Source organism: Euleptes europaea, chromosome 9 (genome assembly GCF_029931775.1).
Source record: "Euleptes europaea isolate rEulEur1 chromosome 9, rEulEur1.hap1, whole genome shotgun sequence".
NCBI lineage: Eukaryota > Metazoa > Chordata > Lepidosauria > Squamata > Sphaerodactylidae > Euleptes > Euleptes europaea.
The window spans coordinates 4,841,291-4,865,885 of NC_079320.1; the positions used below are offsets into that span (position 1 = coordinate 4,841,291).

At 48.7% G+C, this 24,595-nt stretch overlaps 1 protein-coding gene across 1 annotated transcript in view; it reads left to right on the plus strand.

The window, feature by feature from the left end:
* Positions 1 to 24,595, plus strand: part of SLC4A11 (solute carrier family 4 member 11) — a 152,251-nt gene that overhangs the window by 59,188 nt on the left and 68,468 nt on the right. Inside the window, exon 3 of the mRNA XM_056855771.1 lies at positions 4,648 to 4,800. Coding sequence (XP_056711749.1) covers positions 4,648 to 4,800 — 153 coding nt within the window. The remainder of the gene's footprint in view (positions 1 to 4,647; positions 4,801 to 24,595) is intronic.

The window sequence follows — 24,595 nt, forward strand, 5'->3', positions numbered from 1 at the left end:
CCAGGGCCAGTGTTTTAAGTACACTTTTTGTAATTGCTGAACCGTGGCAAGGAGGGAAAGCAAACATAATCCGCTTGACGGTGAAGTCGAAAGGAGCACGGGCAGCGGGGGATCCTCGGGAAGCGCTCGGAATGGATTGGAAGGTGGGGCTGAAAATGGGAGAGGCGACGCTCCGGGTCAGCAAACGCTGGAGCAGATGGCGGCTTCTCGAAAAGGAATTTGCTTAACTAAAATGTGCAGAACGGGGGTGGGGCAGGGTAGGATTTTGCATCCATGTCCCTGGCATTTCAGCAGACGGTCAACAGTTTATCTACAGTGCATTTTACGGATCTCACAGTCAGTGATCAGATCCGAGCGGGCATGGTGCGGTGGTTAGAGCTGGGTGACCTTGCTAGTCACAGTTCTCTCTGAACTCTCTCAGCTCCACCTACCTCACAAGGGAAGGCTACAAATATTCCTTTTTGGAAGGGACGGTGATTGTAAGCCGGTTTGATTCTTCCTTCAGTGGTAGAGAAAGTCAGCATATAAAAACCAACTCTTCTTCTTCACCATCTTCATCTTCTTCGTCTTCATCCCAGCTCTGGTCGTGGCCCAGACTACAGTAGTGGGATTGAACGGCTGTCTTCATCCCTTGTAGAAAGCCTTGGTCTGGAATGGCACATTGCACCCATCCCAGAGATGCCCCTTTCAAAACGGCATCCCTGCGTCAACTTCTCCCCCACTTCCATCCACCCCCACACGTTCACCCCGTGATGCTGTTCCGTAATACTGGGAATTTTTGCTTCAGCAGCAGCTGGCGATGTGGGAAAACTTTCAATCTGGTGATGTCGTGGGATGAGCGTTCCCCATGCCGTCGGTGAGAAAATGGGGAAAGCTCTCCCAACTGCTAGATTAGAATTCAGGAGCACCTCAGAGACCAACAAGGTTTTCAGGGTATGAGCTTTCGAGAGTCGAAGCTCCCATCGTCAGATACCAGCAAAGATCTGATGAAAGGGGGCTTTGACTCCCCAGAGCTCACCCCCCAAATTTATAGGTCTCTAAGGTGCTCCTGGACTCGAATCTAGCATGGTGTAGTGGTTAAGAGTGGTGGTTAGCAGCGGTGGACTCTGATCTGGAGAAACGGGCTCAATTCCCCACTCCTCCACATGAGCGGCGGAGGCTAATCTGGTGAACCGGGTTGGTTTCCCCACTCCTACACATGAAGCCAGCTGGGTGACCTTGGGCTAGTCACAGCTCTCTTAGAGCTCTCTCAGCCCCACCTACCTCACGGGGTGTCTTTTGTGGGGAGGGGAAGGAAAGGTGATTGTAAGCCAGTTTGATTCTTCCTTAAGTGGTAAAGAAAGTCGGCATATAAAAACCAAGTCTTCTTCTTCCTCTTCTTCCTCTTTTTCTTCTTCCTCTTCCTCGTCTTCTTCCTCCTGTTCGACTGCAGACCAACCCTCTGAAACTATCTCCTAACTGTGTGACTGCAGTTTGTATTGCTGCAAAATGAATGAGCTTTCACTTTGGGTCTCTGTGTTGTGAGTTTGTGTGTGTGTGTGTGTGTGTTGGGGGGGGGGGACCAGATGCCATTGGTGGGGAGCTGCAAGTGTCAGTCATTTGGCTGCAACAAATTCATCATTCTGCAAAAACATTCTTGCCTGTGTGGTTGCGGACAAAGGACGCAATTCAAGGACACCAGAAGGATCCCCAGACTCCAACTCCTTCTGATCGTAAACAGACGAGCAAATGTGTCTTAAGCACATGAATGCATGAGGCTGCCTTATACGGAACCAGGCCGTTGGTCCATCAAAGTCAGGACTGTCTACTTAGACTGGCAGCAGCTCTCCAGGATTTCCGCTAGAGGTTTTTCATATCACCTACTGCCAGATTTTTTTATCTGAACACGCCAGAAGCAAGCGATCGATTTTGAAGTTGAGCAAAGTTTCCTTTTCCCAAGGATGGAAATCGGACTCTCTTGCCCCTCATTAGCACTCTGCACCCCGCAAAATAACGCTTAGAAGTATCGCTGACCATGTCTTCATCAGCCAAATGTTTTTTGAGCGTTTGTGTGTTCCTGGTTATATTAAGAAGAAGAGTTGGTTTTTATGTTCCGACTTTCTCTACCACTTGAGGGAGAATCAAACCAGCTTACAATCACCTTCCCTTCCTCTCCCCACAACAGACACCCTTTGAAGCAGGTGGGGCCGAGAGAGCTCCACGAGACCTGTGACTAGCCCAAGGTCACCCAGCAGGCTTCCTGTGCAGGGGTGGGAAAACAAACCCAGTTCACCAGATTAGCCTCCACCGTTCATAAGGAGGAGTGGGGAATCAAACCCGGTTCTCCAGAACAAAGCCCACCATTCCTTACCACTGCTCTTAACCACTTCACCATGCTGGCTTTCCAAATTTAGAAGATGGTATTGTCTCCTTAATTGTATTTTGCTGCCTGTCTGTGTCCCTCTTCTTTTGAGGACCAGTGCCTGTTGTCAAGCTGCCAGTTCAGGTTTCTTTGCCCTCCCCACCCCAATCCTCCGGAATCAGGATAACCCACATTCTTACCCGTCTGCCAGCAATGCCAGCTGGGCCACGGGGCAGAGACTCTGAAGGTCACCTTGCTCCAGAGCGGAGATTTGAACTGGAATCTTCCCATATAATCCGGCAGCGTTCCTTCTGCACCCGACTGCCTGTCTCGTTACGTTCAAAACCATAGAATAACCTCAGGATTGCATTGTAGGCATCCGAGTGAACACACACATGAATGCATGAAACTGCCTTACACTGAATCAGAGCTTTGGTCCATCAAGGTCGGTCTTGTCTACTCAGACTGGCAGCTGTTCTCCAGGGTCTCAAACTGAGGTCTTTCGCATCACCTACTGCCTGGTCCTTTCAACTGGGGATTAAACCTGGGACGTTCTGCATGCAGAGCAGATACCCTACCACTGAGCCACAGCCCCTCATATGAAGCTGCCTTATACTGAATCAGACCTTCGGTTCAACAAGGTCAGTATTGTCTACTCAGACTGTCAGCAGCTCTCCAGGGTCTCAGGCAGGGTCTTTCACATCACCTACTAACTGGAGATGTGGGGATTGAACCTGGGACCTTCTGCATACCAAAGAGATGTTCTACTGAGCCATGCCCCTCTTCAAATTGGGGAACAGATGGGAGGAGCTGTGACTCAGTAGAAGAGCCTCTGCTTGGCATGCAGAAGGCCCCAGGTTCAATCCCAGGCGTCTCCAGCTAAAAGGACCAGGTAGTAGGTGATGTGAAAGACCCTCTGCCTGAGAACCTGGAGAGCTGCTGCCGGTCAGAGTAGACAGTGCTGACCTTGATGGATCCAGGGTCCGATTCAGTGCAAGGAAGCTTCATGTGTGCATGTGTGGGATGGAAATCCAGTTGCCCTGGACATCCTGGGGCCCGTGGACCTGAGAAAGACATGTGATTCATGGAGGACAGATCTATTAGTGGCTATTAGATGTGATGACTTAAGGGAACCTCCATGTTCAGAGGCAGTCAACCTTTGAATCCCAGTGCCAGGAGGCAACATCAGGGAAGGCCTCGGCCTCTATGCCCTGTTGTTGGACCTCCAGAGGAAGTCGGCCACTGTGTGAGACAGGATGCTGGACCAGGTGGATCCTCACTGGTCTGATCCAAGAGGGCTCTTCTGCCTTGTTTCAAAATGATCTGTAAGCAACCAAAATGTTCAGGGAACTAGAGCAACTGCCCTGTGAGGAGTGGTTAAAATGCTTAGGGCTGTTTAGCTTGGAAAGAAGGTGGTTAACGGGAGACATGATAGAGGTCTATAAAATTATGCATAGTATGGAGAGAGTGGGAGAAGCCTTTCTTCCTCTCTCATAATACCAGAATGTGGGGTCATCTGCTGAAGCTGGAGGGTGAGAGATTCAAGACTGATAAAAGGAAGTGTTCCTTCACACAACACATTTTTAAACTGTGGAACTCCCTGCCCCAGGATGTGGGGATGGCAGCCAACTTGGAAGGCTTTAAGAGGGGAGTGGACATGTTCATGGAGGAGAGGGCTATCCATAGCTACTAGTCAAAATGGATACCAGTCATGATGCATACCTATTCTTTCCAGGATCAGAGGAGCACGCCTGTTATATTAGGTGCTGTGGAACCAAGGCAGGATAATGCTGCTACATTTGTCTTGTTTGTGGGTTTCGTAGAGGCACCTGGTTGGCCACTCTGTGAACAAACTGCTGGACTTGATGGGGCTTGGTCTGATTCAGCAGGGCCGTCCTTATGTTATGTTAAGGTTGGGTTTCAGAGGTGAGGGAGACAGCTCTTAGCAGCCCTGGATGGTGTTCTTTGGGTCCAGAGTATATGCCTAATAAGCCCCAGAATTAATCCCCAATAGCTCGAATTAAAAGGATAAGCAGGGAAGGCAGGATTCTCTTCTCAGCTGCTAATCTTCTGTGCCAGCATTTTCTTCTTCCCCCAGCTCCCTTCAGCCCAAGATTCGTTTTACTCACTCAAAAGGTAATCTTGAGAACCTTCGCGGGGAAGAACGGGGCCCGACAGAGAACAAAGCACCCATTCGGCTCTGCCTGCGGAAAAAGCCCCACTCGATAAGGCAGGGCTTTTGTTCGGCCTTTTGCTTTGGCGTCTCGGGGCGCAGACAATAACCCAGCCTCTCTTTCTCGTTGCAGGTTACCTTAAATGCGATACGGACGATGGCTGTGAGAACAAGGAAGAAGGAGGCGGGGAGGAACTCTTCGACACGGTCAATTCCTCGATCGTATCTGGGGACAGCATCAGGTTCTTTGTGAATGTCAACTTGGATGTACAACAGAATGTCACAGGTAAGAGTGCCGGAGGCTCAGCTTCCCGGTCTTTCACGCAGGGCTTTTCACGTGCCAGGAACAGTTTGCACTGTGGGTTCCCGTTTTTGCCCAAGAGAGCCACGCATGTTGCGTAGGCCCCTGCACAGTTTGTCGTCATGCTCCTAAAGAGGAATTGATAGCATGATCTAAGATCACCATGGGGGTGTCTTAAGGAGTAGAACCCTGTGTGCGTTACCCTTTCTTCCTCGTGCATAGGTGAACTGGCTGGTTTCCAAAGCCGTAGCCACAGGGGCCAGATGAATGCAAGTTCAAAAGATAGCACACGGCCGGATGCATGGAGAATTTTACTTTTTATGTTTTTCCTTTGTGTTTTTGTAGAACTCTGATTTGATTTTGAAGACATTGCAAAGAATCACACACTGCAGAGCCTGTTATTTTTATTATTTATTTATTTAATTTTATTTATACCCCGTCCTCCCCACCCAACGGCCAGGCTCTGAGCGGCTCACATAATATTTAAATATATTATAGAGTCATAGAGTTGGAAGGGACCGCCAGGGTCATCTAGTCCAACCCCCTGCACAATGTAGGAAATTCACTACTACCTCCCCCCTACACTCCCCAGCGACCCCTACTCCATTTCCAAAAGATGGCCAAGATGCCCTCCCTCTCATGATCTGACTAAGGTCACAGAATCAGCATTGCTGACAGATGGCCATCTGTTAATATGGAATAAAACATTTAAAGCCACAATTAAAACCGCCCAATAAAAATCCCTAAACAGTACCAAAAAAGGTCCGATGGTGCTCCCTAGATTGTAACATGTTCGAACAGTCCTCTAGGGAAACACCAGGAGATGCGGTCCCACAGGTATGAAGGTCCCAGATGGTGTAAGGCTTTAAAGGTCATAACCAGCATCTTGAATCTGATCCAATACTCTAGCTGGAGCCCGTGCAGCTGGTAAAGTTCCCAAAAGCACAGGCTGATAAAGAAGAAGAGGGGGAGGAAGAGGAGGAGTTGGTTTTATATGCCAACTTTCTCTACCACTTAAGGGAGAATCAAACCGGCTTACAATCACCTTACCTTCCCTCCCCACCACAGACAACCTGTGAGGTAGGTGGGGCTGAGAGAGCTCTAAGAGAGCTGTGACTAGCCCAAGGTCACCCAGCTGGCTTCATGTGGAGGAGTGGGGAAACAAATCCAGTTCACCAGATTAGCCTCTGCCGCTCATGTGAAGGAGTGGGGAATCAAACCCGGTTCTCCAGATCAGAGTCCACCGCTCCAAACCACCGTTCTTCACCACTGCACCACACTGGCTTAAAACAATTATTAAGGGAACAAACAATTTCTGACCTAACTTAGGGCACGCACCCTTCAGTCGAAACGGTTTCGCGAGCCGTTTTGCAGGGGTACCTTCCAGGACGACTTCAGAAGACTACTCCGTAGCTTAGAGGCTGTGATCAAATTGTGTCAAGAGTGAACCAAGGCTGAATTTGGCAACTGAGGGCAGGAATTGGTGTGAGGGCCATAAACGGTGCGTGGCTTGATACAGGAAGAAGCAGGCGTGGGTCTCCCTTTTGCACGCAGCTTCTGAGTTGTCTACAAGGGCAGCCCCTCGTAGGGCATGTTGCAGAAGTCTATGCTGGAGGTTCCAGAGCTGAGGATCAGCCAGCTTGGCCAGGTGGAACGAGTCTAGAAGACAGGACTGTTTACTAACTTAATGGAGATGAAAGAAGGACAGCAACAGCTCATGCTGGCATTGGGACAGTAGCGTCCCCTCCCTAAACCGGTGAGGTGGAGATCTGTATAATTTGTGCGCAGGGCCAATGAGGCAGAGCGCGCGGCAGGGGACAGTGCCGCCTCCTGCCAGCTCACGCGTTCTCCTGCTGCGCTGTTCCCGGCGTTCAGCTCTTCGGACGTCGATTTGTACCAGCCGAGGAAACTGAGTTCGCCTCTGAAACTGTAGAACTTAACCGGAACAGTTTGTGCGCTTTTCAAAAACCGTCAATCGTCAGATAGGCATCAGTTGTGCCCTTTTCAAAGCCCTGTTTTGGAAACAGGAATTGCTTGTAGCACAGCTGTCTCCTAAAGCGGCCTTGTTTGGGGTTTTTATTTGAAACTGTCTCGGCGTAGCGTATACTCAATAAGGCGTAGAATGGCAGAGTTTTGTGTCAACAGAGAAACCCAGCCCCAAAGCACAAGGGGTAAGACCACTGGAACGTTACCGGGAAATTAAAATAATTTCCACGTGTATGTCTGTTGGCAGCATCCAAATAACCCAATAATCCTAAAGGGGAATGAAGGTACTAAAATGTCCGGTAACAAACCTCTGTCAAGTAGTACCCTCTGTATGGGAGTATTACTTGTTAATGATTTCTAACACGTATCTCTTTAAATGAAATTACCCATATGCAAGTTGCTAATTCACAAGGGAGAGTTCCAAATTATATACAACTTAGGCTTCAACTGTTTATTGTGTTAGAAATCATTAACAAGTAATACTCCCAGACAGAGGGTACTACTTGATAGGGGTTAGCATCCACATAACAGCAAGTGCCCAGGCAAGTCTCATGGAGGCGAGCAAGAAATGAGTGGGAATGCTGACATTGGGGGATTATTATAATTGTTTATTATTTATTTTATTTATACCCCACCTGTCTCTCCCATGGGGTGGTTGGCATCATTCTCCGGTCCTCCATTTTATCCTCACAACAACCCTGTCAGGTAGGTTAGGCTGACAGTGTACAACCGACCCAAAGTCACCCAGCAAGCTTCCATGGCAGAGTGGGGATTCGAACCTGGTTCTCCCAGATCCTGGTCCAACATTCTAACCCCTATACCGTGCTAGCTCTGGATTATTGGCAAAAGGAGACCATATCTGAATCATGTGAGTATAGCAGTATAAAAGAGCAAGAGTCCAGTAGCATCTGAATCGTGTGAGTATAGCAGTATAAAAGAGCAAGAGTCCAGTAGCACCTGAAAGACTAACAACATTTCTGGCAGGATATGAGCTTTCGTGAGCCGCAGCTCACTTCTTCAGATATAGGATATGTATAGGATGAAGGAATCCAGAAGCGACCCTTTAGTTAGCGATCTCCCACTTCAGGGCTCCCAATGTTAAATTGTGGAACTCCCTGCCCCAGGATGTGGTGACGGCTGCCAACTTGGAAGGCTTTCAGAGGGGAGTGGGCATGTTCATGGAGGAGAGGGCTATCCATGGCTACTGGTCAAAATGGATACTAGTCATGATGCATACCTATTCTCTCCAGGATCAGAGGAGCATGCCTATTTATATAAGGTGCTTTGGAACACAGGTGGGATAATGCTGCTGCAGCCGTCTTGCTTGTGGGCTGCCTAGAGGCCCCTGGTTGGCTACTGTGTGAACAGACTGCTGGACTTGATGGGCCTTGGTCTGATCCATCATGGCTTTTCTTATGTTCTTATGGTACCTGTCAGTGGGTTCCATTTGTTCCACTGTCCCCAGAACGGGGGTCGCCTCTAGGAAAAGAAAATAATTTCTGATTCTCTCATCACGACGGCTGCTGTGTGTCCCCCCCCCCCCATAAAGACTGTCTGCATTTCTTTTGAAATATCTGTCAAACATACCAATTAAATTTTTCTTACCGTGCGTCGAAGTATTTGTTTTCCTTTCTGAACATGAAATACTTTCTTTGGGGAATATATGCATATTAACCACGGGAGGGGAAAGCCCCAGGGGGTGTATGCCCAGGCTCGCAGTAACTAAATTTAGCTTCTCACTATATAGGGACTGGAGCGGGGGCGGGAAGGAGCGCGGGGGCAACTTATTGTGCTCCCGCCATGCCAGAGTGTTTGCTTTTTTCTGTTTACGTGATCGATTGTGCCATTATATGCCTCTGGGCTATTTGGAAATTCTTGCCTTTCTGAATGCCATTGTTTGGCTCCAGAGAAAACACCCAGCCGGAATGAATAGAGCCTGCGTGCACCTTGCTTGAAGATTCCCCACCCCCCCTGTTTGTCTAGGGCTGTTTCCCGTGCTGCTTTTAGAAGCAAGCAAATGTGTACCTCCTGTCTCGCCGATGAAAACGTAACGTGTCGGGAGGGCGCTCAGAAGACGGCCCGTTTGCAGCTGGCGACCGGCGAGAAATGCACCGCCTTCCGTTTGGACCAGGGTTGCGTGCTTCTCCCTTCTTGGCTCTCTTTCCGCAAAAGAGAGCCCTTAGAGAAGGGGTCCCCAACATGGTGCCTGCTGGCACCTTTGCTCGTGCCTGCCAAGTGTTTTCAGACAGTGGGCGGCGCAAGAGGGGCTCATGCGCCGCGAGGCTTCTGATTAGCAGTTGGAGATCTGATTGGCGGTGCAGATTTGTAAAAGCCTTGCTTTGGCAGCAGCTGCCGCTATAGCGCAAGGATTGTCACTGTGTGACAGTGACGTTGTAAAATTGTGGAACTCCCTGCCCCAGGGTGTGGCGATGGCTGCAAACGTGGAAGGCTTCAAGAGGGGAGTGGACATGTTCATGGAGGAGACGGCTATCCTTGGCTACTAGTCGAAATGGATACCAGTCATGATGCCATACTTATTCTCTGCAGGATCAGAGGATTATATGAGGTGCTGTGGAACACAAGCAGGATAAATGCTGCTGCAGTCGTCTTTCTTGTGGGCTTCCTAGAGGCCCCTGGTTGGCCGCTGTGTGAACAGACTGCTGGACTTGATGGATCTTGATCTGATCCAGCATGGCCTGTCTTACGTTCTTATGAGATAATGGCTATCCATAGCTGCTAGTAGTCAAAATGGACACTAGTCATGATGGATACCTATTCTCTCCAGGATCAAAGGAGCATGTCCATAATATTAGGTGGTGTGGAACATAGGCTGGATGGTGCTGCTGCAGTCATCTTGCTTGTGGACTTCCTGGAGGCACCTGGTTGGCCACTGTGTGAACAGACTGCTGGACTTGACAGGCCTTGGTCTGATCCAGCAGAGCTTGTCTTGGTTCTTATCTCTAAGAAGCCTTTTAGTGCCATGAAAATCTTTTCCTACCATTCCCTTCACATCCTGGTTGTTCTAGCATCCCGCCTGCCTCTCCAGCATCCCTTAACTTTAAAGATTCCACTTTCTTTTGTCAAGATCCATATTAGGTTCTGTACCAAGTAGGACTGCCAAGACCCTGATCGGGGCGGGGTATCCCCCACTCCCAGTTCCTGTTGCCTGATACAGCCGGGAGAAATTTTTTAAAAATGCTGCAGGATCGTCTCGCTTCTGGTTAAAAAAAGAAACAGCAGCAACATGGGGTAGCTCTAGGAATTGTCAGAAACTTTATGGTAAAACTACACCCTGGCAATTCCTAGAGCTACCTATGCCACTTCTGTTTTTTATGCAGAAGTGACGTGACACCACAGATGGCATTGTGGCCCCCCATGCCCACCCACAGCCCTCCTGCCAGTTGCTTGGCGACTGGCAACCAGAGTACCGAACCATATTTGGCTATAAAACCAGAGGGTGTAGACCTGTGTCTTGAGGTATACTATTCAGGGCACTCTAGCTTTCAAAGCGCAAACCCACAGTAAAAAGCCATATGCAAAGAGGCCCTGACAGGTATATAGGAGAGAGTCCAGTTAACTTGATTGGTCCCAATCTCCTCCTCACAAGAGCCGTGTTTGAGTTTTCGTGCTCCCAAATGCAAGATGAATTACCTGGAAAATATGTTAAATTCCAAATCTCATAGACTGGTTCCAAGAGAACATTTGTCTGGGACGATTTGCATGGGAGCATATGCGCCCCAAAGGCTGAAGTTCAGATAAACCTAGCGTTAATTTGCAATAGGGAAAAATTAAAATTAAAATGCCCCTACCCTCATGCTCTTACAAAATGACTCACTCATCCCCAGCTGCTGGGGGTTTGCTCAGATAGAAATTTATCATGGAGTTGATGCTCGCAGCGCACGTTTTCATCTCCTGGTTTATCGCTTCAAGCGTTTGTACGTTGTCGACAGCAGGACAGCGATTTGAAAGAGTAACAGAAGTTTGGATCACGGCACATTTCCTTTAGTTGACAAGCACAAGCCATTCGAATTTGAAATTAAATCAAAAGAATTTCCGTCTAGACATTAGGAAGAATTTTCTAAGAGTTAGAGCGGTTCCTCAGTGGAACAGGCTTCCTCAGGAGGTGGTGAGCTCTCCTTCCCTGGAGGTTTTTAAGCAGAGGCTAGATGGCCATCTGTCAGCAATGCTGATTCTGTGACCTTACGCAGTTCATGAGGGGGAGGGCATCTTGGCCATCTTCTGGTCATGGAGTAGGGGTCACTGTCGGGGGGGGGAGGTAGTTGTGAATTTCCTGCATTGTGCAAGGGGGTTGGACTAGATGACCCTGGTGGTCCCTTCCAGCTCTATGATTCTATGAATATTGTTCTTGCCATTTATGAAAATTCCTTTTAGGCCACTGTGAAATTCATTTATCGTTAATCTGGGCTCCGAGTGGTTCTCCTTTTGTAGAATCTTGGGAAGGAAAGGGGCCGTGGCTCAGTGGCAGAGCATCCGCTTGGCATGCAGAAGGTCCCAGGTTCAATCCTCAGCATCACCAGTTAAAGGGACCAGGCAGGTAGGTGATGTGAAAGACCTTCTGGCTGAGACCCTGGGGAGCCGCTGCCAGTCTGAGTAGACAAGACTGACTTTGATGGGCCGAGGGTCTGGTTCAGTAGAAGGCAGCTTCATGTGCTTTATGTGTAAGGGTAGAAAAGAAAATCCTATTTTGGGTGATTTGCTCTTTTCTTGGCTTCTCCTGCCTCTTCCTACATCAGCTATATGGAAGTTCTAACCAATCAAGATCTGTTTTGTTATCCAGCTGATCAGGTTTAGTTGGCCAATGCTGTCAACTTGCCATCAGTGAAGTCAGGGAGGGAGGGAGAGAGAGCATATGCACCCTGTGTTCAGGCAGGCGTTTTCACAAGCGGTGCTGGCAGATCCCCCAAAGAGGGAGTTTTGGCGTTATCAACCCTTTTTGCAAGAACATGTGAATAGTTGGGGTTGACTGTCTTAGTCTCCAAGTTTTGTGCATGTTTGGAACATTTGCCTTTTCTTTGGGCAGCGCATAACTTTCTAGTCTGCCAAGACTCTAGGTCTGCCAGGGTAAACTTGATGACTGGCTGTTTAAATCATGGGGCGGGGGGGATTGATTGGGACGCATGTGCACATTTTCTGCATGTTATACGAACATAAGAAGAGCCCTGCTGGATCAGACCCCTGGTCCATCTAGACCAGCACCCTATCTCACACGGTGTCAGCTAGTTGCTCTGGAGGTCCAGCAACAGGGCAGAGAGGCCTTCCCTTGATAAGAACATCAGAAGAGCCCTGCTGGATCAGACCCCTGGTCCATTTAGTCCAGCATCCTGTCTCACACAGCGGCCAAACAGTTCCTTGGAAGGGCCAACAACAGGACATAGAAGCTGAGGCCTTCCCCATTATGTTGCCTGCTGGCACTAGGATTTAGAGGTTTGCTGCCTCTGAATGTGGAGGTTCCCTTTAGTCACCATGGCTAGTAGCCACTGATAAGCCCATCCTCGATGAATCTGTCTAATCCCCTTTTAAAGCTGTCTATGCCTGTGGCCATCACCTCACCCTCCGGCAGCGAATTCCACATTTTAATCACTCGCTGTGTAAAGAAGTATTTCCTTTTGTCCGTCCTGAATCTACTGCCCATCAGCCTCATTGGATGCCCTGAAGTTTGGGGAGAGGGATAAAAGTTCTAAAAAAAAGTTTAGGGGGTGAGGGCCGTGGCTCAGTGGTAGAGCCTCTGCTTGGCATGCAGAAGGTCCCAGGTTCAATCCCCGGCATCTCCAGTTAAAGGGACCAGGCAGGTAGGTGATGTGAAAGACCTCTGCCTGAGACCCTGGAGAGCTGCTGCCGGTCTGAGTAGACGATACTCACTTTGATGGACCAAGGGGGGTCTGGTTCAGTGTAAGGCAGCTTCATGTGTTCATGTGTTCTCCTTGTAAACTCTCTTCACCCCGTGCATAATTTTATTAACCTCTATCATGCCCCCCCTGAGACGTCTCTTTTCTGAATGGAAAAGTCCCAGACTCTTCAGCCCTTCCTCTTGGGGCAGGTGCTCCAAGCCCTCCATCATCTTGGTTGCCCTCTTCTGGACTTTTTCCAGCTCCGCGATGTCCTTTTGGAGATACAGTTGGCAGAGCTCGCCTGACGGTGACCAGACAGAAAACAAAGAAAGTTAATATTAAATAACTCCTCAGCAAGGCCTCTCAGGTTTTGAGTGTGACGAACAACTACGTTGTCTGCCAGGATATAATAAGGTTCCCCAGTTTTCCGCTTCACACTTATGGTTATTGTGGAGGCGCCAGCGGACAGGGGAGTTCGACTTTTCAAGGCTGAATCATGCTGGAAAAAGACATGCTATTGCTTGCTGGTTACCAACTTACAGGTGAGGCAGGCTAGAAAGTTGGACAACGGGAAACTATTTTGTGGAGCAGGTGCCCGTCGGCACCATGATGCCCACCGACACCTTTTCTAAAGGTGGTTTTAGGAAGTGGGCGGGGCCAGGTAAGGCTTTTTCTTAGCGTGGCTTCGGATTGACTATTGGAGATTTGGTTGGCTGTGCTGGTTTTTTAAAGCCACCACAACTCAAGGATCTGCACTGAGTTACTGAAGTTAGGCTGTGGCAGTCATTTTGTGGCTCTTGTGGCATACATTTTGTTGCTGCGCCCACCATGCCATGTCAAAGTTCCAAATTTGCCCGCGGGTTCAAAAAGGTTGGGTATCCCTGGTGTGGAGCATATACAGCCCCTGTCATCTGTTATCATGACTATGGACAGCATGTCCATGAGTGTCCTGTGCACCTGGTTCAGCAAAGACTGGGGTGTCTGCATGATGTGCCCAGACAGGCCGCTTCCCGTGATTTATGCCAGCTTCAAACCTCAGGACTCCTTATGCAAAGGACTGTCTCCTTCCATATGTCCCTGGGGCGCCAACTGTGGTCTTCAGAAGGTCAAAACAGAACCAACGGGCTGAAATTAAATCAAAAGAGTTTCCGTCTAGACATTAAGAAGAACTTTCTAACAGTAAGAGCGGTTCCTCAGTGGAACAGGCTTCCTCGGGAGGTGGTGAGCTCTCTTTCCCTGGAGGTTTTTAAGCAGAGGGTAGATGGCCACCTGTCAGCAAGGCTGATTCTATGACCTTAGGCAGTTGATGAGAGGGAGGGCATCTTGGCCATCTTCTGGGCATGGATTAGGGGGGTTACTGGGGTTGTGGGGGGGAGGTAGTTGTGAATTTCCTGCATTGTGCAGGGGGTTGGACTAGATGACCCTGGTGGTCCCTTCCAACTCTACGATTCTGTGATTCTATCTGTTGGCTGTCCCACGGCTTAGGATGGCCCGTCTGGCATCACCAAACCCCAGCCCTTTTCCATCGTGGCCCTGGCTCTGTGAAATGGTCTCCCTGAAGAGTTGAGCCGGGGGGGTCCCCCCTCCTTGGAGGCCTTCAGGAGGCGCTGCAAGGCCTTCCTGTTTGCCAGGGCTTTGGGGGAGTTTCAGTTGGCAGGCATCATTTCAGGGGGGTGGAATTTGGGGCTTGCTATTTTATCCAACCAAGACCCAACAAGAGATGGATTGACTATAAAGAACGCCACGGCCCTCAGTTTGCACAACCTGAGCAAGGCTGTTAAGGATAGGACGTTTTGGAGGACATTGATTCATAGGGTTGCCACGAGTTGGAAGCAACTTCACGGCGCTTAACACACATTATATCTGTGGTTTTTGCTCAGGATATTTTAAATATTGATCAAAAGCCACCTTGAACCAAGTGGAAAGGCAGGCTATAAATGCTTTAATAAAGAAATGACCCTCTTGCTAAAAGCCACAGGTGCATCCTGAGACCCAGTGTGTTGTGGTGGTTAAGAATGGTGGTTTGGAGCGGTGGAGTCTGATCTGGAGAACCGGGTTTGATTCCCCACTCCTCCACATGAGCGGCGGAGTCTAATCTGGTGAACTGGATTTTCTCCCCCCACTCCTCCCCATGAAGCCAGATGGGTGACCTTGGGCTAGTCACAGCTCTCTCAGCCTCACCTACCTCACAGGGGTGTCTGCTGTGGGGAGGGGAAGGTGATTGTAAGCCGATTTGAATCTCCATTAAGTGGTAGAGAAAGTCGTATATAAAAACCAACTCTTCTTCTTCTGCGTCTTCTACTTCATCATGCAACTAATGCTAGGGGTCCTTTTGGGGTTTACTATTTTAGGGCTGCTGCAGAAGTGGGGTCCAGAACGCGCCTCCCCCCTGCAAGGAGAGTTTCTGCCGGTCCGTTTCTCTGACTGTGTGGTGCCCCCGCTCAGGTCTGCAAAATGTCACCGGCCAACCCACCCACCCCTGGCGCTTGACAGTTCTTTGATGGCTGGACGTGTGCAAGAGAACAGACTCATCTGTCTATGTGATGAGACAGGGACGGTTCTGGGGGTGCCTCAAAGAGGGACGGGGGCTACGTTTTCTTCTGTCTCTGGTTGCCAGAAGCTTCTGTTTTTCCTGTTCTTCCACTCCCCGAGGCCCCGTTTTGCCCTCTGGCCCTGCAAATGAGAGGGTTTTCAGTGAATAGTAGCAGCGGGATCTCACGTTTGCTAGGAATGCCAGGTAACTCTGCTTAAGGACATTTTTTTTTTAATTTTTATTGGTTTTTTAGGGTACAGAATTGAAAGGGGAAATAGGGGTAAAGGAAAGAATCGTAACGGGTAAAGTTACCTGGTTTGCATACCTTGTAACCCTTCTACAGTTTGGAACAAAACTTTACATTTAAATCAAGTATTTCATTCTTATAAATCATTCTAGATTACAGCATGACACATTTTATAAACTATTGACTGTCTAAAGCCCATCAAGTTATACTACTTCATATACTATTTCATATACTCATCAGGCTCTACTACATATCTTTTACTATTCTTCCATATTTAACTATAACTCAAAATCGGTACTTTTCAGGGTAATGTTAATATATTAAAATCATGTCTGAAACAAAAACACTATCAACCTTGCTGCCATTTCTGTTGGTGCTCTTCAGTCTGTTTTCCTTGTAGTTGATTAGTTAGTCTTGCGTAAGGACATTTTAAGAAACCTGCCCGGGCAATCAAAAGACCCGGAGAAGAATTTTCTCTAAATTGGAGGCTTTATTATGCTTATGTGAAAACAGTATAAGTTACAAGGAGTTGAATATGGATGATATTAAACTGTAATTTTAAAGGTAAGAACATAAGAAAGGCCCTGCTGGATCAGACCAAGGCCCATCAAGTCCACCAGTCTGTTCACACAGTGGCCAACCAGGTGCCTCTAGGAAGCCACAAACAAGACGACTGCTGCAGCATTCACCTGCCTGTGCTCCACAGCACCCAAAATAATAGGCATGCTCCTCTGGAGAGAACAGGTATGCATCATGAGTAGTATCCATTTTTACTAGTAGCCATGAATAGCCTTCTCCTCCATGAACATGTCCACTCCACTCTTAAAGCCTTCCAAGTTGGCAGCCAGCACCACATCCTGGGGCAGGGAGTTCCACAATTTAACTATGTGTTGTGTGAAAATATACTTCCTTTTATGTGTTTTGAATCTCTCACCCTCCAGCTTCAGCAGATGACCCCGCGTACTGGTATTACGAGAGAGGGAGAAAAGCTTCTCCCTGTCCACTCTCTCTATACTGGGCATAATTTTACAGACCTCTATCATGTCTCCCCTTAACTGCCTTCTTTCCAAGCTAAACAGCCCTTGTTTAGTTTAACAGAAATACAATAATAGCCAATAAATATATCACACTTCAGAATGTTAGAGGTTAAAATGGGATATTCCCACCCAGTGTGTGTGTGTGTGTGGGTATTTCTGTCTCTCTTTTGCTAAATAATTGAAAGGTAGATAAAATATTTTTCAAGCACTATGTAATACCCAGTTTCCCTCCTATCCCTTTTCTTTTATGTTCTTTCCTTTATTCTTTTGAAAATAAAATAATAATAATTTAAAAATCTCTGCTCGTCAGTCAGAAGCCTTGCTGGGCAAAAGCCCTACCTGGCCCCACCCTCTTCCTAAGAACAATTGGTGGGCACCAGAAAAGGTGTTGGCAGGCGCCACAGTGCCCACAGGTGCCATGTTGGGGACCCCCTGATCTAGTGAAATCTCCCCTACCAGGTGCAGGGGAATCTTAAACTAGAACGTTCCCAAGAGATGGCCTTTTTGTCCTCTGCTGTGGCTCGGTGGTAGAGCATCTGCTTGGCAGGCAGAAGGACCCAGGTTCAATCCCCGGCATCTCCAGTTAAAGGGACCAGGCAAGTAGGTGATGTGAAAGACCTCTGCCTGAGACCCTGGAGAGCCGCTGCCGGTCTGAGTAGACAATACTGCCTTTGATGGACCAAAGGTCTGATTCAGTATAAGGCAGCTTTATGTGTTCATGTGACCTCCAGGAAGGGAGAGCCCATCAGAATATTCTGCTGCTGCTACGCACTTCATCTTTAGCAACGGACACTTGGGCACAGAGCATAGGCAGGACCAGAGGGACCTTTTGCTGATGAAGGAGGGCGCTCAGCATTGAGAGGGCTCTTCATCCAAAGAGCTCAAGGGGCTTTGATGTTATTAGCTTAGAGGGCTTCTTCCTTCTCCTCGTCCTTGATGTTTGTTTGTATAAATTGTCGACCGAGAAGACGCCACGACGAGAATCTGGTCCAGTTACTTAGCAAGCTTTCGAGGGCAACCTACAAGTGCCTTTTTTTTTGTCTTTGAGAGGAGGGCTTTTCAGAGGGGTGTAGATGTTGGGGGGGTGCATTGGGGAATGTTGTTAGCACACATAGAGGCATTGTCGTTTATGCATGGGAGTTTTACCTGAGGTTCGCTGCTTGCTGGACCCACACTTTCCTGTTGGGAATCTCTGCACCAGCAGTCTCCAAGCTCAAATCAAGTCCCCGCCCCTTTAAATGTTGCTCTGTAATTAGCTTACTTTGAAGAGCTTACTGTGAGAGAAAAGTCATCCCCCCCCCAAACCCAATTGCTGCATTAAAAAAGCATTTTAAGAACAAAAAAACAGAGCAATCTGAAAGGAGGGTAGGGGGAAAAATTCAAGCCTCAGTTTTAAAAAGCCTTTCTTCTGCTCAAAAAGAGCTCCAAGGCAGCAGGAAGCATTTGAATCCCCGCCTCTTTACATACTGCTTCGTAAATGGCTGTGAGAGAAACCAAGCTTGCATGTCCCCCACTTTACCTTATGCAGAGGGATTTCATCTGGGCTGAGCCCAGGGGAGAGGGAAGAATCGGGTTAACAGAGGGACGGGAAGTCACAGGATTTGGGAGGGCTGGATGAGGTCATCTCTAATAGTTGGAAAACTCATGCATAACTCCAAGGAACAACCAAGACAGATGGGGGTGGGGGTGAACGTGAGTGAAAACACCCATGCATGAACAACCATAGAATTGGAAGGGGCCATATAGGCCCTGCTCAATGCAGGATCAGCCTAGAGCATCCCTGACAAGTGCTTGTCCAGCCTCTGCTTAAAGGCTGCCAGTAGGGGAGGGGAGCTCATCACCTCCCTAGGCAGCCGATTCCACTGTCAAATAACTCTTACTGTAAAATATTTCCCCCTAATATCCAGCTGGTACCTTTCTGCCCGCATTCCCTGTCCATAAGATAACCATCTCATATAGGGTTGCCAACTCTGGTTTGGAAATCCGTGGAAATTTAGGAGCAGTGCCTATGGTATAAGAGCAGTGGACTCTAACCTGAAGAGCCAGGTTTGATTCCCCGCTCCTCCACATGAGCAGCGGAGGCTAATCTGGTGAACTGGGTTTGATTCCCCACTCCTCCACATGAAGCCAGCTGGGTGACCTTGGGCTAGTCACAGCTCTCTCAGAGCTCTCTCACCCCACCTACCTCACAGGGTGTCTGTTGTGGGGAGAGGAAGGGAAGGTGATTGTAAGCCGTGGTAGAGAAAGTCGGCATATAAAAACCAACTCTTCGTCTCTTCCTCCTCCTCCTCCTCCAACCCAGGGAAGAGTCTAACCAAAGTTATAAGATCTTTAATGAAGACTTTCTCACAGGGTGAGCTCCGTTATGGAAATGCAGGCAGTGTTGTTGTCAGAGTATCGTATGAGGACCTGGGAGACCTGGGTTCAAATCCTCACCCTGCTGCGGAACTTGCTGGTTGGCTTGGAGCCAGTCAACCTACCTCTCAGGGCTGTTGTGAGGAAGAAATAGGGAAGGGAGAATCATCGATGCTAACTCTGAGCAGCTTTGTGGAAGGATGAGATACAAATAGATTTAGGCGCAAACGGGAAGAATTGAGTGCGTTCCCCTCTCCCCCGCCCCTCAGTACCCTGTTGCAAGAAATTGTGGGGGACTCGGCTCCTTTGAAACTATTTATTTAAAGTATTTATATACTCTCTTTCTGCTTGCCGGCAACCCTCCAAGGCAAATGACAATAAAAGGAAAATTAAAGGACAATAACAGTGCGCGAGAGAGAATGTGTGTTGCAGTAGAAACCAATCCTGTTGGGATTATTTTTCCCCCGGAGCGATTTTAAACAGAGCAGATTCCTGCATGGCCTTTCTGATAATGGCAACTCTTTCATTATTGCTGTTTAGGTTTGTAAAAGAGGGGCCTGTGCCTCAAGGCAAGGGGCTGCAATGGGCATGTAATAAATCTCCGCACGCACGCACTGCCGAGTAGCCCGGTTTGTACAACCTAGCCTGAAAATCTTCCAGTTTTACTTCCACAGAGAGCATTGAATCCTAACCCAGAGCTGTGAAACCCGATGCCCTGGGTTAGAGCCTTGCCCTGCCCTGAACCGTAAACGCTTGGGGCTGTTTAGCTTGGAGAGAAGGCGGCTAAGGGGAGACGTGATAGAGGTCTATCAGATTATGTGTGGTGTGGAGAGAGTGGACAGGGAGAAGCTTCTCTCCCGCTCTCATAATACCAGAACTTGAGGGTCATCTGCTGAAGCTGGAGGGTGAGAGATTCAAAACAGATGAAAGGAAGTATTTCTTCCCACAATGCATAGTTAAACTGTGGAACTCCCTGCCCCAGGATGTGGTGATGGCTGCCAACTTGGAAGGCTTTAAGAGGGGAGTGGACATGTTCATGGAGGAGAGGGCTACCTATGGCTACTACTCAAAACGGCTACTAGTCATGATGCATACCTATTCTCTCCAGGATCAGAAGAGCATGCCTATTATCTTCCACATCTGCTGTGCAACCCAGGCAGGATATCAGCACTGCTGCAGTCATCTTGCTTGTGGGCTTCGTAGAGGCACCTGGTTGGCCACTGTGTGAACAGACTGCTGGACCTGATGGACCTCGGTCTGATCCAGCAGGGCTTTTCTTATGTACTGTTAGAATTCCAGAGGGGTCACTGGGCTCAAAAAGGTTGTGGGTGCTTGCCTTAGACTAATGGAAGGATAAAAAGTGAGAGATGACAAGACATACGTACACATACTTTTACGAAGGCTCCCAGTTAAAACCCCTGATGCGCATTTCAGCCACACCGTCCCCATTACAAAACCGCTCCAATGAGCCAAGGCAGAAAAAGCAGAAAAGTCTTCTTTATATGGGGTTATTCTGGCACACTTCATACAATCCTGCACGGAGGACCTAATTCGCGCACGAGAGGTTTCTGTTTTTTTTTGCCCTTGCTCCATTCTCTGAAAGTGAAGTTTCTGAAACATCGCTTTGGAAACCCTCTTAAAACCAGGAAGCCCCTACGGAGACCGAGCCCTAGCGCAAATACAATTGGGGCATCCATTTTCCATTCTGGTGTCGGAAGCTCGAAGTGGCCAACATCCCACCCTGACACCGGGTTTCTAAAAAAGGGCGTTTATCAGATGGCGCTCGCGGGGGCCTGCATTGTGCCTGGCGACATGAAAAAGACTTTGGTATTAATGCGAGGAAACGCCAACCATTGTGTGCGGAATGACACCCGATTCGGCCCCAGACCCCTCGTCTCTGGCCAGGCCTCTCCCTGGAATTCCTCGGCGCCAGCAGAGTCTTCCTCTCCTTATAGCCACCCCCCCTTTAAACAAATCATCTTAGCAGAGGCCCGGCGCTCTGTTTTGCTAGACGAGCGGCCCGGGCGGTCCGTGGGTGTGCGCGCTCGCATGCGGCCAAAGTGCCTTGCAGGAAACTGTTGAGCCGGTTTCTAGGAACGGCCTATTGTGTCGAGGGTGGAACGGGCCTTATAAATCGGCGTGTGTGTGTGTAGCTCCTCGCCCTTTATTTCGGCTAACAGTACCACATCCTGCCTTCCAGTTGGCTTTCGACCAAGTCGCTGACCACGTGGGGAGACTTATATTCTTCTTTGTTGTTTTCTCGGCGTGCGGGACTTCAAGGCAACTTAACATCTGTGCCCGAAGTTCTTTTGCAAAAACAATAAAACTTGCTGCGAGGAAATGCACCATTAGGAAGCAGGGGAATAAGCGCAAACGGAGGAGCGCCCATTTTCAGCCAGGTCTCGAAGTGAGGCACGGAAGAAGTTCTTATCACATTTGGAGAAGACGCCGGGGCGGGCAAAAATAGAACTCAGATTGCACGAGCGGGCAAAAATAGAACTCAGATTGCCCTTGGGATAGGTTGCAGAAGGCTGCACTGGAACTAACAAAATGAAATTCAATAGAGGCAGAGTTGGAGAGCCAGCGTGGTGTAGTGGTTAGATAGTCAGACTCGGATCCGGGAGAACCAGGTTCGAATCCTCACTCTGCCATGGAAGCTTTCTGGGCGACCATGGGCCAGTCACATGCTCTCCGCCTAGCCTACCTCACAGGGTCGTCGTAAGGATACAATTGAGGGAAAGAACAACTGGGTCTCCGTTGGGAAGAAAAAGCAGGATGCAAAATGAAGCAGATGTTTATGATGACAGAAGAAGACGACGACGAGTTGGTTTTTTATATGCCGACTTTCTCTACCACTTAAGGGAGACTCAAACCGGCTTACAATCACTTTCCCTTCCTCACAACAGACACTCTGTGAGGTAGATGGGGCTGAGAGAGCTCTAACAGAGCTGTGACTTGCCCAAGGTCACCCAGCTGGCTTCATGTGGAGGAGTAATGGGGAATCAAACCTGGTTCACCAGATTAGCCTCCACCGCTCATGTGGAGGAGTGGGGAATCAAACCCGGTTCTCCAGATCAGCATACAAAAACCTACTCTTTCTATTGTATTGTTTAATAAATAACCAATTTTTTTTTAAAAAAAGAAAAGGCTTATCAAGAACTTTTAGGTGTGGTAGCTAGAGGGTACCTCCATTTCCAGAGGCAGCCTGTTTTCCGAATAGCAGCTTCTGTGGTCAGTTTTTGGACTTGCTAAGGGGCGTCAAAGGTAGGTCCTTTTGGAGGACTTTGATTCATAGGGTCGCCATGAGTCAGAAGTGACTTGACGGCACTTAACACACACAAGAGGGGCGTCAGCACTGTTGGAAGTAGCGTGCCGGATTAGGGTCAGATCCAGCAGGGTTGTTCTCTGGATTAGGGTCAGATCCAGCAGGGTTGTTCTTAGGGCAGCGTTTAGAGTGGGGGGGGGGAGCAGAGGCTGACTTCTCCGAGGCCGCCCGTTGGCGTTCACCATGGAGCTGTCCACGGGGGTATTGCTGACCTCTCAGCTTAGTGTTTTCGGCTGCTGTCCAGCATCACTCCCTAAGAAGTTATTAAGCATTTGCAGAGGTCATAGGCAGCCTAACGTTATGGAGGGATGGGTGTGGCCCAAGAGCTGCCCCGTGCCATCTTTCTTCCCACCCTGCCCGAGTATCCCCTTTTTGAATAGTTCCTCTTCCTCGTGAGGACACGCAAAGGAAATGGACAAATGGTCCCTCAACTGGGTGATTCTGAAAACCCAGTGTTGGTAAGGTGACGTGCATTGGAACAAAAAATCCCAACTTCAAGGATGTAGACAAGCTGGAACGTGTCCAGAGGAGGGCAACAAAGACGGTGAAGGGTCTGGAGACCAAGTCCTAGGAGGAAAGGTTTAGCCTGAAGAGGAGAAGACTGAGAGGGGTTATGATAACCATCTTCAAGTACTTGAAGGGCTGTCATAGAGAGGAGGGTGCCGAGTTGTTTTCTGTTGCCCCAGAAGGTCAGACCAGAACCAACGGGTTGAAATTAAATCAAAAGAGTTTCCATCTAGGTATTAGGAAGAACTTTCTAACAACTAGAGCAGTTCCTCAGTGGAACAGGCTTCCTCGGGAGGTGGTGAGCTCTCCTTCCCTGGAGGTTTTTAGGAAGAGGCTAGATGGCCATCTGTCAGCAATTTAGTCTTATTTAGTATAAGGCGGCTTGACGTGTTCATGTATTCATCAGAAGGATTGAGAAACAGGTCTAGTACCCCTTTATCTTGCTGATCTTTAAAACTGGCCCTGTTGATAAATCAACATTGGAAGAAGAAGAAGAGTTGGTTTTTATATGCCGACTTTCTCTACCTTTTAAGGAGAATTAAACCGGTTTACAATCTCATTCCCTTCCTCCCCCCACAATGGACACCTTGCGAGGTAGGTGGGTGGGGCTGAGAGAGCTCAGAGAGAACTGTGACTAGTCCAAGGTTACCCAGCAGGCTTCATGTCTAGGAGTGGGGAAACCAACCCGGTCCCCCAGATTAGAGTCTGCCGCTCATGTGTAGGAGTGGGGAAACCAACCCAGTTCTCCGGATTAGAGTCCATCACTCTTAACCACTACACCACGCTGGACTCGTAGCTTCTGACCGAACTATCTGGAGCTAGCAATAAATTAAAGAAATGGGTTGGCCTTCAAACATTAATTCTCATTCCATGTCCTCAACAGGTCTCTTGACCAAGTAATGCAGTCTACACTAATAGGTTAGGCAACTTGGCGTTGGGTTTCACAAAAGGCGGTTTTGTGTTCGTCAGCAAAGTCTTTTCAGATTTTCTCAGGCATTGCTGTCTAATTGTTATCATATTTTTATTGAAGTTCTCCATATTCAGAGAGAGAGCCGTAAGTTGAAAAATGTACATTATCTCTGAGAGAGAGGGAGTTGCGAGGCCGGCATCCAGCAGTTTTGCCTCTCAGCATATTTGATCCAATACCTTGTAGACGAGAGGCAGGCGTTGTTAACAGTCAGTTTGATGAATATCCGGACAAAATTCCTCCGGCTTTTTTATGCATCAGCTGAGGCCGTTGGTTGTTGTTTCATGAATATTGGTCGGTAGGTTCAGAAAAGGAGCTTAGTTCTGAAATCTCTGGTATGCAGTGATCTTTTTAAAAAGCCGACCGTCATTCGCATTCGTGCCGCAAGGAGACTGTGGAAGGCGGTCTCTTTCTCACTCTCTGCACAACATGTCCTAAATATGATGGCGACCCACACAAGCAACCCAGCTGGGCCAAGGGATGCACTCTAGAGCAGGGGTGTTGAACTCGATCGTTACGAGGGCCGGATGTGACATAAACGTCCCTTGGATGGGCCGGGCCATGCCTCGCCAGCCCAGATCGAGAGGGGGGTGCGGGTGGCAGGCCGGATAAGAGTTCTCCAGATCAGAGTCCAGCGCTCCGAACCACCACTTTTAACCACGACGCCACGCTGGCCACCCGGGTCCGAATCCCCACTTCTACCATGGAAGCTTGCTGGCTGAACTTGGGCCTGTCGCAAACTTCCACCCTGGCCTACCTCGCAGGGTTGTTGTGAGAAAACGGAGGAGGGGGGGAAACAATGCTCTACAAACCGCTTTGAATCCCAGCTGCGAAGAAAAGCGGGATGTAAAAAAAAAAGCAAAACGAGTGCATCGTAATGGCCGATGTTTTCCCTAAGTATTTATCCATAGCCCGAGCCTTTTAGATGGACAAAAGACCAACCTTAAACACACGATACAGTCGGATGTCAGTCG